Source organism: Xiphophorus maculatus, chromosome 16 (assembly GCF_002775205.1).
Source record: "Xiphophorus maculatus strain JP 163 A chromosome 16, X_maculatus-5.0-male, whole genome shotgun sequence".
Classification (NCBI taxonomy): Eukaryota; Metazoa; Chordata; class Actinopteri; order Cyprinodontiformes; family Poeciliidae; genus Xiphophorus; species Xiphophorus maculatus.
In genome coordinates this window covers 23,188,235-23,203,164 of record NC_036458.1, presented here as the reverse complement: position 1 = coordinate 23,203,164, position 14,930 = coordinate 23,188,235, and the positions used below count along the sequence as shown (strand labels likewise).

At 40.6% G+C, this 14,930-nt stretch overlaps 2 protein-coding genes across 2 annotated transcripts; both read right to left on the bottom strand.

The window, feature by feature from the left end:
* Nucleotides 1-4,075: 4,075 nt before the first annotated feature.
* LOC102223324 (dual specificity protein phosphatase 3-like) lies at nt 4,076-10,788 on the bottom strand. The gene is made up of 3 exons (XM_005811810.2): nt 10,375-10,788; nt 6,844-7,076; nt 4,076-6,693 (listed from the first exon to the last, which is right to left on the bottom strand). Exons 1-3 carry the CDS (start codon nt 10,614-10,616, stop codon nt 6,485-6,487), a joined length of 684 nt encoding a protein of 227 aa, XP_005811867.1. The 5' UTR covers nt 10,617-10,788; the 3' UTR covers nt 4,076-6,484.
* Nucleotides 10,789-11,922: 1,134 nt separating this feature from the next.
* LOC102224017 (prolactin-1-like) lies at nt 11,923-14,483 on the bottom strand. Its single transcript, XM_005811813.2, has 5 exons — nt 14,351-14,483; nt 13,360-13,472; nt 13,089-13,196; nt 12,802-12,984; nt 11,923-12,724 (listed from the first exon to the last, which is right to left on the bottom strand). Exons 1-5 carry the CDS (start codon nt 14,391-14,393, stop codon nt 12,533-12,535), a joined length of 639 nt encoding a protein of 212 aa, XP_005811870.1. The 5' UTR covers nt 14,394-14,483; the 3' UTR covers nt 11,923-12,532.
* Between the last annotated feature and the right edge of the window lie 447 nt (nt 14,484-14,930).

Genomic DNA, 14,930 nt, shown 5'->3' with positions numbered 1-14,930 from the left:
CCGCTGTCTAAGAAAAGCACAACACATCACAAAGGACACTTCTCACCCCGGACCTTCTCTGTTCACACTGCTGCCTTCAGGCAGAAGATACAGAGCAACCAGAACCAGAACCAACCGTCTCAGAGACAGTTTCTACCCGATAGCAATAACAAAACTAAATGCAATCAAAAACAACCATTAATCATCATGAATGATGTATGTGAGAATGTGGCTGTTCTTACTTATTTGTTTTTTTTTTGTTTTGTTTTGTTTTTTTTTCAGTTATTTGTTATTTCTTACATTGTGTGTGAATTGTGAGACAGTTATTTTTTGTTTTTAAGAATGTGCACCGACTGATGGCACTTTTTAAATTTCGTTGTTCTTGTGACAATGACAATAAAGATTTATCTTATCTTATCAACCAGAGACGAGATGCCAAGTTACCCCATCTCCTCCGCAAACCCCCGACCTGAAGGGATCAGTCCACCAGACAAGCTCAGCATTGATCAGAGAATCTGTTTCCAGGACAGCTGCTGGCTGGAGACTTCATAAATCTGACAAGAAGAAAGTGGTAGTGGAAAGACAGACAGACGTCCTGCTTGTAGTTTGTCACACACCATGTAGAGGGAACACAGCAGACATGAGGACAAAATTCAACGTTTAAATAGGAAAACCAGCGTTGCACATCACCTTGAACACACCGCCCCCAAAGCCATGTGGTGGCAGCATCATTCGGTAGGAAGGCTTTGATTAACAAGGGAGTGTGAAGACAGCCAGAGTTGAAGGATGGAGGTTAAGCTCTTAAAAACCAGCACCTTGTTCTACACTTTGCTTCATCCAGAAGATTTGGACCGTCTGCTGAGGAGAAACGATGCTGGAGACGTGGAGTCTGTTGAAATGTTATAGTTACCCAACTATTAAGGTTTGCCGTGATGTACGTAATGTGCCAGTCTGACGCTACCGGAAATTCCCTGCACTGTTTACAACCATCCTTCAGACTGCAATTCTAAACCAGCTCAGAAGATCGACGTCGTCGTTCAGAACTTCTCCTTCTGTTCGCTGATTGACCCGGTAGAATTTCTACTGGACAAATCAAGGTCACTGGGAGAAATGCCAGACTGAGCACTGGAAGGAGATGAGAATCGAGCAGAATTGTGTAGGAAGACAACAGTCAGGCTAGCTGTTAGCAGGAAACTGAAACTAAACTGAGAGCCAGAGCTACAGTGGAATGTGTTTGACCAAAGCATTGGCACATGTTAGAATGGTCCAGTTAAAGTCCAAAGACTCTGTGTCTAGAATTTCAGTTTCTAGATGTACATAACTCATAGCAATGTGAAGCTAAAAGACTTCCAGCTTTAACTGCAGCCAACAGTTTTCCAATCAGAGAAACTCCAGTTTGTATTGTTAGAGGGACAAAATCCACAAACTTCTCCATTAAACCAAATATTATGTCATGCACTCTAAATCTGTTATAGCAATAATCAATGGCAGACATGAATAATCCTGCATCCAGTTGTCAGTCATCTAAGTCTTTATTAAAACCAAAAGTAACACAACATTACAGAAAGAGCACCAAGGCGCTTTAAGTGAAAGTTTCAACATGCTTGAAATATTAACCAACATTTTTTGGGGGGGTCAGTAATTTAAAATTTAGAATCAAAAGCGTCCATGAACCACCCAACTGATTACGTTTTAATGAGGCAGACGGCTAAATTATTCCCAAACCTTCGCCGTCATGGCAGCCAGGCCACGTCAAATTTGCTCTTACCTTGTTGTGGTGGAGATGATGCAACAGTGAGCAGCTTTGCTCTCCACCAATCCAAAAATCCCTCTCTGCCCAGACCGGCACAGATAGCCTGTGTGTGTGTGAGGGCGTGTGTGTGTGGGGGGCCAGTGAGAGAGGCTCACACCCCTGCACAGAGATGCAGTCTGACAGGCCAGGACATCCATTACAGATTTTTCCTGTAAGGGAAAAATGCTTCCAGGGAGTCATCAAAATGGGTTTGATAGAGCAGGTTTTAGTAGACATTGCTTCTGAGTTTCTTTATGTTGCAGATTATCATGAATGATCGACTCTTTCACATAACATACCCTTGTTTATACATTAGTGCTGCAATATATAAATTTAACTAAAAATAGTTCCAACAAATATGTCAGAACATATCACCATCTCATGATTCAGCCTGTCAAGGTAGCACATTTTGCTGGACAATAAATTGTCCCAGAAGTTATTGTGATAAACGATAATATTGTCGTTTTGAGACCATTTTCAAATATGCTAGTTAATAATGCAAGAACACATTTTCCAAGATCAATAAACTTTAAACTTTAATGAACATTTAACATCGGACATTTTAAATATCCAAAATAAATAAGCAAAACAACAGAAACAACAAATCCAATGGACTGTGAAGTCTCTGTAAACAGAAGAGGCTAGTCGAAACCAAAACACCAGACTGAAGACTTTTGTCATCCAGATTTCCATATGATCTGTCTCATACCATACCGTTGTCTTATAGTGACAGTTTCAACAAATATGTGAACAAATATTATTTATGACAGTGACATAAAGTCATTTCGTCGTCTGGTCGTTTCCTGATCACTGGCCTGTTGGTTGTGTGCGGCCCACTTTATGGGCTAATGTATTTCTACCAGTTTGAGAAGAATTTCCCAAAAATAGATCAGACACTAAACCCTGTGGCTGCCTCACCCCGCTGATCCATTCATGAAGACTGGTGTTACGTAAGAGCATTACCCTGCTACCCTGGCAGACGTGTCCTTGCTTCAACTCGGTCAGAGAAATAACAGTTGGGTGGGTAGAGATACAGGAGGCGACCCACGTCCAGGGTCCTGCAGATGCACACACGTGTTCAACAAGAGATATCATGGACCCTGTTAAAACTTTGAGTTTTGGTTTGTGCTCAGAGAAATTCTGTTACACAAGAAATACGCCCGAAATATGAGAGCATGTGGTTAGAGGAATAGAGAATATTTTATTGAATTACACACATCAACAGGCTTAATGCAGGGGAGATTGGATCGTTCTAATGAATGAGAGACCATGATAAAGTCGCAGCCATCGATAAGATCCGTTTAAAATACTAGTCTGCCCTCTAGTGGCGGACTCAATAGTCAAGATTTTATTAATGCTTCAGTCACAAGAGATAGTAGTTCTAAGTTTATGATAAACTTATTTTGTGTATCATAAATTACTTTAAAGAAGCAGTATTATGTTTTTTCCAGGCACATAGAGCCATTTTATAGCACCGTCAAGTAACTTCTGTTCTAAAAATGCTTTATATCAAAACTAAGTTGAAAGAAATACGAAATTTAATGCCTTGAAATTGGTCTCTGTCTCTTTAAGAAGCTTCTGCTCATTCTGACACTCTGCCTTCAGCATGTCGGTGCTTCTCATTATGCTGTTCACAGCTGTTGTTTGGAGCGTTGGACTGAGAAGTAGCTCTTACTTTTCACTTTTCTCTGGGTCTCTTTGAAGAACCAAACAGTTTTTGAAACAGTTTCTCAAAAATAGAATTTGTCCATGCTGGTTTGTTAGCTTCTTGAGCTGATAACGATGAGTCAGCTACCACTTTGGAAGGACTATCATACCAAAATATTATCTAGAGACATGTATCTTTAAAAAAAAAAAAAGAAAGAAAGAAAAGATAGATAGATTTTGCCACCCTAAGATGGACCAAAATTTGAAATTTTGGCCTTTGACCTCTGGTCTATTTGACACAACATACTGATCTAAGCAAAACCAAAGCAGTCCTGTATCGCCCTCTTCAGGACAACGTGGTTACCAGCAGACAGTCATGTCCTGCTATTTTCAAAGCTGAATAAAGTCGAACAGTCAAATTCTAACGTAGTAAGTTTCAAACAAATTGACAACAGAAGACTAATAACTGTTTTGCCTCACTTTCAGGATAAATAGTGAGCAAGGAATTGTAAGTAAGTAAGTAAAGCGCTTTTCAGACATAAAGTCACAAAGCGGCGTAAAATAAAAATCAACCTTAAAAACCATACAAAACTTATTTTTTGTAAAAAGAAAGAACAAAAGAACAAAGAGAAGAAACAATTAAAGAAAACGGCTGTATTATTTTTACATTTTTTATTTCATGTATGAAAAGAGAGCAACAACAATCTCAAGTGTCATTAGATAAAGTGCACTTCATCAAAGCTGAGTCAAAATCTAAGTCTTCTGATTTGACCAATTAGTCTACACCATCAGTAAAGTACATCATGATTCACAAGATATAGGCACAATAGAGCACACTGTGACAAATAATGCACACTGAGTAATGCACATTAACACACAGAGACACAGCTGTGTCCATTAAGGACTGTAAGCAACACTTGGGCTGACAAATGTCACAAAGCATGAAACTTAACAATATAAAATTGTATTTAAGATGCCAAAAATACAAACATGTCAACACTCTACTGTGCAAAAGGTGTTGAGTAAAAAGTTAAAAACTTGCAGTTTGACTTTCTGACATTCTGGCAGCAGTAGAGTTACATTCAAAGCAGAGCTGCACTGCTGTATGTGAAAGAAACATTATCTATTAACAGTTTTTATGGGAATCCTTTTGTTATTGCAGGTGCTTAACTGACATTTTATTTAAATTAGTCAACAGTTAACTATGTTAATATTGTTACAAATACTGGATTTTAAAGCTACCTCTCTTATGTGTAAGCACAAAAAACAAAGCTGCCTTTAGGTTAGCTAGCGTAACACGGACTCTAAAACCTAATGTTTAAGCTAAGCTACAACAGTTTAATTAAGAACTAATCTCACACACAGTACTTTCATATTTACAGAAATTTTAGAGCTAGAGGAATAAATTGCTACACTTCTCATCTTTTCACACCAAACACAAAGCTGGTTTGAGGCTACTTAGGCTAATTACCCAAAAACAACAGTACTAATGCTAAGCTAAAAGCCATTTCTTTATTCGAATTATTTAGATATTTTTAACCCTAATTACACAATTAGTATAATTTTGATGTTTTGGAGAGTGATATTTACAACATTAAACACTTCACTGGTTTTAGGTTTGTCGGTTCATCGCAAACTACAAAATGCAGAGTTTATGCTAAGCTAAAAGGCGTTGTCTACTAGATTCTTTGTATAAAAATGGCTTAAACTCATTTTTTTAAAATTCTTTTGCGTGTCTTTTGTGTACCAGTATTAATTTTTTCATTTACTATTCTAATAATTTGATTAATTTGTATTGTATAAAAATCACTTGTGTTCTAAAGCAAAGAATTTAAGGATTTTTTGTTTCATGGCCAGACCAACATCAGAATGCTACAATTTACTAATTTTTCTTTCCCCATACATGCTTCCTTGTGCATGACAATTTTATACTAATTCAACATTGTATTTTTGTCCATGAATACAGTTGAGCTTAAAATGGCTACTCTCATAGTTACCAGGCCAATTTCAACGTTCGTCTAATTCTACATCTCAAAACGATGTTTTCCATTCTCTTCATTAATATAAATTCTGTTTTGCTTTCTGTGCAAAAGTCATAAATTCTTTGTAAAGCACAGAAACCACAAGAAATAATTCAGAAATACGTCTGAGGCAGATTTCTAAACGAGAATGCCACACTGTTCACTGTTCACAGACATTAGACAAAAATACTGTAATAAAATCCTGTAGTTTTCCACATTAAAAATCACAGTGGGAGGGGCTGTGACTGAGAGTAGGCAGTGTTAGCAGGACAGGGGCCAATATGAGGGGCCCAGGGACAGACGGGTGGAGGACAAATTAGACTGAATGTGACAGTAACACTATCTAAAGTCTCACTACTTCTTATAATATATTATATGCCTATTAACTAAACTGATAATCATCAAGAAAACACAACAAACCATACAGAACATAATAAATAACTACTGAACTGTAATAAATCTGATATTCAGAAAATATGTAACAATAATTAATCTGTTCTATGCTAAACAAGTTATAAGCAATGTTTATGAAAAAGGGTCATTCCATGCAAACTCACCTAACTTTGAGTTATTGACAGAACACATTTTTGAAGGCATATATTATTTTTAGTTTTTGTCATCATTAGAACTCTTCGTAAATGAATAAGTGAATTTTCCAATTTGGCTGAAGTAAAGTAGAAAGCCTGGAAGAATATTTTTAAATTCACACAACGCCGATAAAAAAATCTGAGATTTTTTTTTTTTTTACCTGATCTGAATGGGTCAAATCAGGTAGTGTATGACCCGGAGGTATGTTCATTTCAGTATAACTAAGACACAACACAGGGCAGCGTGGGCGTGTGTGTGTGCGTGTGTGTGTGTGTGTGTTAATCTACAGTAGATACAACACTTCCTGTTATCACCCTCGGTCAAAACGTTTCACTTTGTTCTGAGCTTGTTCTCAGCGGCCTGTGGGCCGTTCAAGCTTCAAACAAGCGGAAAGCAAACAAAGTACAGCTGAGCATACTTCATTTTCCTACGACACGTTTCTTTTGACTCGCGTCTCTCATTTGTTCCACAGTTTCCCCTCGGCGGCCAACCTTTGGTTTAGCCGACAGAGCTGCCGCAGGAAGCCGTCGTTGGGTCCGATCTCTCGTTTCTGCCGCACCATGGCCAGAGCGGTGTGGACGTCCATTTTTTGGTGAAGCATGAGGTAAGCGACGACCAAAGTGGGCGAGCGGCTGTAGCCTTCCCTGCAATGCACGTACACTTTACCTGGAGGAGACGGGAAAATGCGAGCGATTTCAGTTTGATGGAAAGCAATCTACACCTCAGAGTGAAAACAAAAACGTTTGTCAAAAAGTTTCAGATTACTCGTATTTCTAGTGAAGTGATGCGTGTCAGTCTGTCTTTGCTACATTGTACCTTTTCCACTTTTGTATGCCAGGGCCTTCTTGATAAAGTCCGCCGCCTCTTCGAAGTAGACGCTGATGTCGAAGTGGTCGGTGTCGTTGGCCGGGATGCCGTGGTAGGTGATTCCTGAGCCCACGTAGAACTCCGCATTGGTGTTGACGTGCATGTAGGAGTTTCCTTCTGCTGCGTTCAGGATGTGAGTGATGCCCAGGCGCTTGAGGCGCATCACGTTAGTCGCCACAAATCTAAATAAGAAGGCAAATCTGTGAGGAGCGTTCTTAAGATTATGAATTTTACTGATTTGAATTTTAGGGATGCACCGATGGCAGTTTTCTGGCCGAGCGCCGATTATCGATCTTTACAAGGTCTGAACCTGCCGGTTTAGATTTTGGCTGATGCTGATTTTTTTGGTGTGTCTGAAATGTTGCTAAACATAACAAGAAAGTTGTTGAGTTGGTAACAGTGGGGTGTCTGTTGTTAACCGCAAACATGCAGACGTGACTCGGTGGACGGGGCCAACAGTCAAACCTGTAACTGCAGAGCCACAGAGGACAGTCTCTGATTTTTAGATGATAAGATCGCTGAATAAGATCGGCTGACCACCGATCTCCCAAAATTAAGGAACTCGGTGCACCCCTGTTTGAAATCAATAGGTTTAGTCCCACATGTGGACGTGGTTCTGGTCTGATTTTAGGTTTTGGACGGGATCGTTCAGACTGCCGCTAAAAAGTCGGATGTGGGTCACAGTTGGGAAAAAAAAAAATCAGGTGTAGTTTGCATTTGCCTGCTGTGTGATTGTAGCCATGGATTTAAATGTTCCTGCTCAAGCCGTTTCCATGGAAACCTTTGTACTTGATGCCCCGGCTCCCTGCCTTAGAGCTGCAGGACTTATTTAGGTGCTGATCAATATTTGGCTTCCACCAAACATGTTGTCTGTCAGAAAGTAGCTGAACTCAAGCAGAAGCACATATGAACATGAGATTCAGACTTTTCTCTGTGTTGTTTACCCCTGAATAAAAATTGAACATAAGACCTAAACATCCAACATAACATATATGAACAGATCTCAGTCTCCTTCATGCCGGCGTGTCGTTGGACTTTCGGAGGACCGGGACTCGTTCTTCCCTCCTCCGCCTTCTCCCTGCATCCCTTTTGTGCTGGAACAAAGACGCGCTCCATTTAACTGTGAACCTCTGCTGCTGCCGCGTCGCTTCACACCTCCGTCCTCTCAAACCCAAAGAGCTAAAAATAGTCAGCGGAGACTGAAGGCAACACAGCAGAGATCAAAACATCCGCCAGGCAGCCAGGCGTGGGCGCGTCTTCTGTTCACCCTGATCCACCGTCCTAAATTTAGTGGTTCCCTGGCAACCGTGACCGCTCTTCTTCTGTGTTCTTTAAATCCTTTGAAACGTAGGTGGAGTTATAAAAAGAAGATGACACCTTAGAGTTTGTCTTTGATGCTTTAATTTTTGCCATGAAAAGCTGAGACGTGTATTTTCTTCTAGAATATTCCATCTCAAGCTCCACTTTGTGTATATTTACGGTTTTTTAAGGAGATGGAAAAATTTCAAGTCTTTCTTTTTTCTCTTAAAAAAACTGTTGAGTGTGAATATGCCTTATAAGAAGAAATTTGTTCCTGCATTCACTCTGCCGAACATAATTAAGCGATACGTGCTTTTCAAAATGTTCTACAAAAAAAAAAAAAAAATCAGAATTTGTTCGGCTTACCAGAGTCAGTACTTTCTAGAACCTTTCTAGGTTTTATTTTGTGGTATATACGTATCTTTACCGGCTTTGCATTATGTTTAACTTCTATGATAAATTCCTCTCTCTCTGGGTTGGGCTGGCCTACTTGCCATCACCCTAATCTTCAGCTCCCTCTCTAGATTTTCTACAGTGAGCGAGTCAAACTCATTTTCATGAAGTTCACTAAATCCTGTAAAGAGCCGGTTGTAGCATAAAATGAATTGATAAAACTATCCATTAACAAACTTGTAAAATATTAATGAACAGCTGTGTCTGCATTCGACTTGGTTAAAATTTATAATCAAGTAATTGCAGGATCTGTAATCACAATTCAATCAAATTCTATATATTGCCAAAATAAGCAACATTTTCCATTATAAATCCCTTTTTGCCGCTAGATTATTGAATAAATAGATATTCTTTTGTCTATTTATTCAATACAACAAATATATGCATCATTTTAATCTGTTATTTAGGTTCTTCAAACATCAGATTGGTGCTGGTACTATTATAGCCGTTCAGTTTTCCAGTGTTTCAGGAAATCTTAACTCATGGAACTTCTTCAGGAATGAGGACTGTGGGTGTCTGTGCTGCTGCAGCGTGTTTAGCATGGAGATGCTAGTTTAGATGCTAGTTGAATAGCTTCACTAATAGGCTAACTCCTTTTAGCACAAATTGAACACAACCGCAGTCTTCTCCAGCGTCCAATCAGATTGTTTTATTGTTTGGTTTTTTTTAAGCAGAAATTAACCCCGGACGGGCCGACAGAGGCAGCTTTGTCGTCCGTCGCTGTTGTTAGCGGATGTAGCTTGTGCGTCAGATTTACAGGCGCACCAGAAACATCAGAACACAATGGTTCCGATCGGAACCTTTGTAGGCGAAAATAAAATTCGATTGATTGTTTTAACATTTTTAAAGCATTAAAAAAAATTGTAATCAATGAATGTCTCATCCCTGCTTAAAACGTGACGTGTGCCCCTCCAAAAAAAAAAAAAAAATGTGTATACTTAAAGTCAGAAGAAACATCCATCCATTGAATATATCTGCTTATCATGTACCCTCCACATAAAAATCCCATAAAATCCCAATAAAATATCATTTCCTTCTTGCTGCAGGATTCAGGAAGTAGTCAGTGAAATATGGAGCATGGCCCCAGGGATGATTTCCTCCTACAGAGGACAGGTGAAGCACAGCAGCTATTTTCAGCTGCTCTCATAGATCCTGATCTAATCTGAGCTCCTGTAGGTTTTGAAGACGAAGTTTCTTCATTTCTTCGCTGCACGAATTTATTTTTGTTCCACAAACAAGAGAAGTGACAAACAGACGGCACTCACTTTAATACATTCATTTTCTAGAAAGATGTAGAGGTTCCATGTTAAATCCTGAGATAATACAACTAATCATTATCAATGTTATTATTATTATTATTATTATTATTATTATTATTATATTTTACCAGTAATATAATTATAACAAATCATTTGTCCTACATGTTTTCCAACATCATTTTTAAACATCAAAATATCTTTAACAATTACTTGCTGAAACTGACTGACAATAATTACAAAGCAATAAGAGGAATAAACCGTGGAGGAATTTCACCTTGTCACATTTATTCAGTTAAATTTAATAAGACTCTTGAATAATGACAGGAAATCTGTGGAAGTGGTTCAACGAGCGTGACCTGAATATGAATACTGCAGGTTGCTCTATTTATGACCCACTTAAAGATGGATTTTTATGGCGCAGAAATGGGATAAAAATTATGGCTCCGGTGTGTCTGGAGCAGGGACTCACGCGTTGCCGATGTAGATCCGCGGGTAAACCTCGTGGAAGTGTTTGGTGGGCCAGCTGTAGAAGCCGCTGTCGTCCGTCAGCAGGTCGTTGAGCTGCTGCAGGGAAACCTCGAAGCTGGACATGTCGAAGCGGTCGGGGAGCGGCAGCTTTCCGCTCCGCTTCTGTTTGCGCCTCATGTCCGACGAGGAGGAGGAGGAAGAGGAGGAGGAAGAAGAAGGCCGCAGGACCTCCAGCAGGCGCATTTGGTGGGCGGTGAGGCGGCAGACAGGTGTCGGCTTACAGGACTTGCGGCGGCGGTCAGCTGTGTTTCCACAACAGGCTGAGCTGTGAATACCGAGCTGCAGCTCAGCGACGGGAAGCGTGGAGAGACACAGGGGCGGAGCAAGTTCTGTCACGGCCCTACCTGTCTGTTGCGGGCCCCCTTAAAACAGGAGGAGGGGGGGCTACAAGTAGGCTATTGAAAAGTTATTTTATTACAGTTAATTCACCAAATAAAACACATTATGTAGACCAGTGGCACACAGGCAGATGTTTTCAAACCTTTATTTTGTGATCTATGCTGAATTTCCAGCTATCAAATACAAAATATTTAGGATGAGAATATTATATTAATCTTAGAAAAATACATTTTTAAGAGAGAAAGCTGGTTTAATACCTGCTTTGAGGTTGTTATTTTCAAAATGTGCCGTATGATACTGATGATGTTTAAAGTCTCCAAAACTGTATTGTTGGGATTGCTGGTTTTACTATTTTCTCCACAGTTTGTTCAACGACAGCATCTATAAATATCACTTAATTTGAAAATAGGATTAAATGCAGCTACAATGTGCAGTTTAGTGATATAAATCAGTGGTCACCAACCTTTTTAGTACCGCAGACCGGTCGAGACTTCGCCTGTTTGCTGCGGACCGTAAGGGGGGATGCGCGTCCAGACGACCAACACCGATGCTGTTGCTGCTGTTTCTAACTCATTCTGCTGCTTGTGTGGGACCACTGATATAAATCGCATGTATATGTGACTGGTGTCCTAAAGAATCATATTTGAAATAGGTACGTTTTTCAAGAGCAGTATTTGTGTTTGTGGGGCTATAATTGACACATAGTTCATGTTTTTGAAATGCCTTTGTTACAAATTTACAACAGCAGTTCAACCTTGAAGTGGTAGGCCACAAAAACTGACAGAACGTGGCTAACAACTGCCGAGGCATCTGGGGGAGAAATGTCAAGTTAACAGCTCGGCACTTCTGTTGCACATTGGCAAAATTTAGCCATTACGTTGCATAACTTTGACCACTAGATGGCAGCAAAGTGCTTCTGGTAGAATCCTTGCAATTGTAAATATCACCAAATTCAGCTCCTGAGTTTGGCCATCTGTGAACATTTACTTACCAAAAATAATCATCAGAACCATGCAGCTATTTTCCAGATATATTTCTACCAACAAGAAAAAGAAAGATCCTTCATGTTACCATGGAGACAGTTTCTGCTACAAGTAATACATTCTAGGAATGAGGCCTTTCTGATATTCGACTGAAAAAAAGACAAATATTCACTGTGCAAGAAATAGTATTTATTGATAAACAGACTTAAAGGAAACAATTCAGTGACAGGCACTGCACTGAAGGTGGGAATAAATCTAAAGTGCAAATGCTGCACAGTATAACTGGGGAAGAAGAAGAAGAAACCCTGTGCTTCAGCGCTCAGCTGTTGGGGAGTCTGACTTTGAGGGCGGAACTGTTTCAGAGAAAGACGAGACAAGGAGGAGGCAAGATATGGACGATACAGAAGTTACTGAGTTAGGTTAGGAAATGATGGCCAATTTGTAATGCCAGACCAGCTGGGAAAAAAAAGGCAGCAATGACTACAGCTGATATGATGCCATTAACAGGAGAAATCTGTCCCTATAAAAAAACATTAAAAACGTCATTTTTGACCAAATTCCTATGGTTTACCCCGAAAAACAATTAGGGCATTGAGTGTTTTGAGTAACTGCTAAAAGTTCAACATTCTGTCTTCTATATAACTCCTCCATATCTCCATCCTCTGAAAACTTACACTACTTACTACTCAACAATTAGGATGTCGTTGAAGGTATCAAGTGCTAGCTCTAAGTTAGTAGATAGTAAGAAGCAGAACTCCACCCAGAGTCTCGCTGGCCTTAGCACAACTCGGGCTGCAACTTCGCTGCACGACAGCGAAGGACTTTCAAGAAGCTGTCGATCTTGTGCGAGTCGCGGCGAAGGCAGGACAGCAGGAAGTTGAACTTGTTTAGTATGGTGACCCGGTCCTGGCCCAGGTCAGTCCCACCGGTGTAAGGCAGGAAGGAGATGGTTTGAGCGGCCGGACCCATCTGGAACAGAGGGAGGCCGTTGAGGTACAAGTGGGGAGCATTTTATCAAAACACTAGGTGTAAGAAGTCTTGCCCACCTTGCCGGACAGTATGTCCAGACCGTCCGCCAGGCTTTTGGAATGCTCCTGCAGCTCCTGGATCTTGCTTGATATGCTGCTTTTGGCTGGGTGAGGCAAGGTGATGGCGTTGGTAGACAGGACCGCCAACGGATCCACCCAGCCTCGGAGAAGGGAGCGGGCCAGAGACATCAGATCTGACTCCTGGAGAATAAGCCAGCACATGAAAGAGCAACGAGGAGGTCGTTCAAAGACAAGTCTCTCAGTAGAGAAAAGCTCACAAAAGAGCAAAACTCAGACCAACTTACAGAAACTTGCAGAGCTTGCTCTTTGTCATTGGGCGTCTGTAGAATTGAGGTGTGGCAGTCAGCAGGACGAGGCATTTGCATCCTACCGTAAGGAGGGAAGTGAGAGTCCTAGGAGAAGAAAAGGGTGATCATCACAATGTCCAGAAGACAACATCTCTGAACATTATCAAGAACCAGTGGACCTCTAGGGGTTCACTCAAGCACAAGGGCATCTAGTGAAAGCCATAGAAGTGATCTGACTGGGTTTAATCAGGCAGCAGTGAGGTCTTACCATCTCCTGGGTGAGCAGCGTGCTCAGAGAGTGCATTTTGTCGGAGCGCTGTGAGGCTCGGTCGAGCAGGTCATTGACGGGCACGGCTCTGCACATGGCCACCAGGTACACGGCTGGAGCAGGACGCAAGAGACAAGACCGCTTTTAGACTCTGAGTTCTGTATCTTTGGTGTCTAAATATGGTTTGTTTCTGGTAAATCTTATTACTTATCACTAAGTATATGTTAGCTACTGGTATCAAGGTGTTCCAGCATTTAAAGAAGTAGCAGTTTGACAGTCACAAAATGTTCCAGTCATGTTTCAGCCATCTCATTTAAAGGAAGCGCTCTCCCTTCCCCATCTGTTGCTGTGCACTGCCAGTCAGTCGGCTGAAGAAAGGCTGCTACACTTTTCCCTGAGTTTTCTCCCAGCACAGAAAACTTTGACTTTTACTTGCACAAAAACACAGACCGTGATGATGTAGAAGCTAAAGCTGTGTCACTAAACGCTGATAACTCAATTAGTTTAAAATGTAACCAAAACGTGCAATAAGCACTTAAAAATTCTTAGCTTTAGTGGTTTTTCATACTAGAATTATGAGAACTTTTAAAAGTTTGTGTATCAGAATCAATTCACAGCAAATCACTTTTGTTCTTCTTCAATTTTAACTAAAAACCACAAAACCGTTGTATTTTTGCTCAGAGCTATGATTGTGTGAAATTCTTGTTCCAGCCAAACTCTGTGCTTGGTTTTGGCTTTGTTATGGTTTATCTTTTTATTGAAGAAGCATTACCTAAATGTCGGTCAGATTTATATTTTAAAATCCCAAAATATTAAATTTTAAGAGACATTCCTGATCATCAGACTTCCATAGGCGGGTTTCAACTCTGACCACGTATCTTGTTCTTGCAGCTTAGGAAGTTACATTCATAGACTCTTCGTTTTGTATAATATTGCATGAATCTTTTTTTTGTGTGTGTATTAAAACACAGAAAATAAAAAACCATCTCACCTGTGATGAAGAGTTTTCCTCCGCTGATTCTTCTCTGAGCCATCGTTCTCTCGTCTGTCCTGCAGGTTCTCAGTCTGTTCCTTCTTCTTCTTCTTCTTGGCCCAGTTGCCGTTTTTTTTGCTCTTTTGCTGCATTTTGCTCCCATTTTATAGCTGCTGGGGTCTGACACTTTGTTTATGGAGCAGTGGGATGAGTCTGCACTAATTGTCCCGAACTTGCTTCGACCAGTTTATAATGAGAAACATGGTGTAGGGGGCTTTGAATGGATGCAGCAGGATGAGGTGAGGTGCTGGTACAAACGCCTTGCGTTTATACTAGCGTGTGTGTGTGTGTGTGTGTGTGTGTGTGTGTGTGTGTGTGTGTGTGTGTGTGTGTGTGTGTGTGTGTGTGTGCGTGTGTGTGTGTGTGTGTGTGTGTGTGTGTGTGTGTGTGTACGCATGGCGTTGAAGTGGAAAAAGTTCCTCCCTCGTGTTGATTGAAGTGATGAATAAAAACAACAGCTCTCACACTAAGTTTTAGGAGGTTTTCCTCATTTTGTTAGGAATGTCACTGATGGCCACCTGGTCATGAACAGCGTGCC

Coding starts and splice junctions, on each gene's coding strand:
- LOC102223324 (XM_005811810.2), bottom strand. CDS start 10,616: ATGCGCCTGCTGGAGGTCCTGCGGCCTTCTTCTTCCTCCTCCTCTTCC. Junction 7,077..10,374: donor CGGATCTACATCGGCAACGC/GTGAGTCCCTGC, acceptor CTTCTTATTTAG/ATTTGTGGCGACTAACGTGA. Junction 6,694..6,843: donor GGCATACAAAAGTGGAAAAG/GTACAATGTAGC, acceptor CGTCTCCTCCAG/GTAAAGTGTACGTGCATTGC.
- LOC102224017 (XM_005811813.2), bottom strand. CDS start 14,393: ATGGCTCAGAGAAGAATCAGCGGAGGAAAACTCTTCATCACAG. Junction 13,473..14,350: donor AGGAAAACTCTTCATCACAG/GTGAGATGGTTT, acceptor GTCCTGCTCCAG/CCGTGTACCTGGTGGCCATG. Junction 12,985..13,088: donor AGCAAGCTCTGCAAGTTTCT/GTAAGTTGGTCT, acceptor CTTATTCTCCAG/GAGTCAGATCTGATGTCTCT.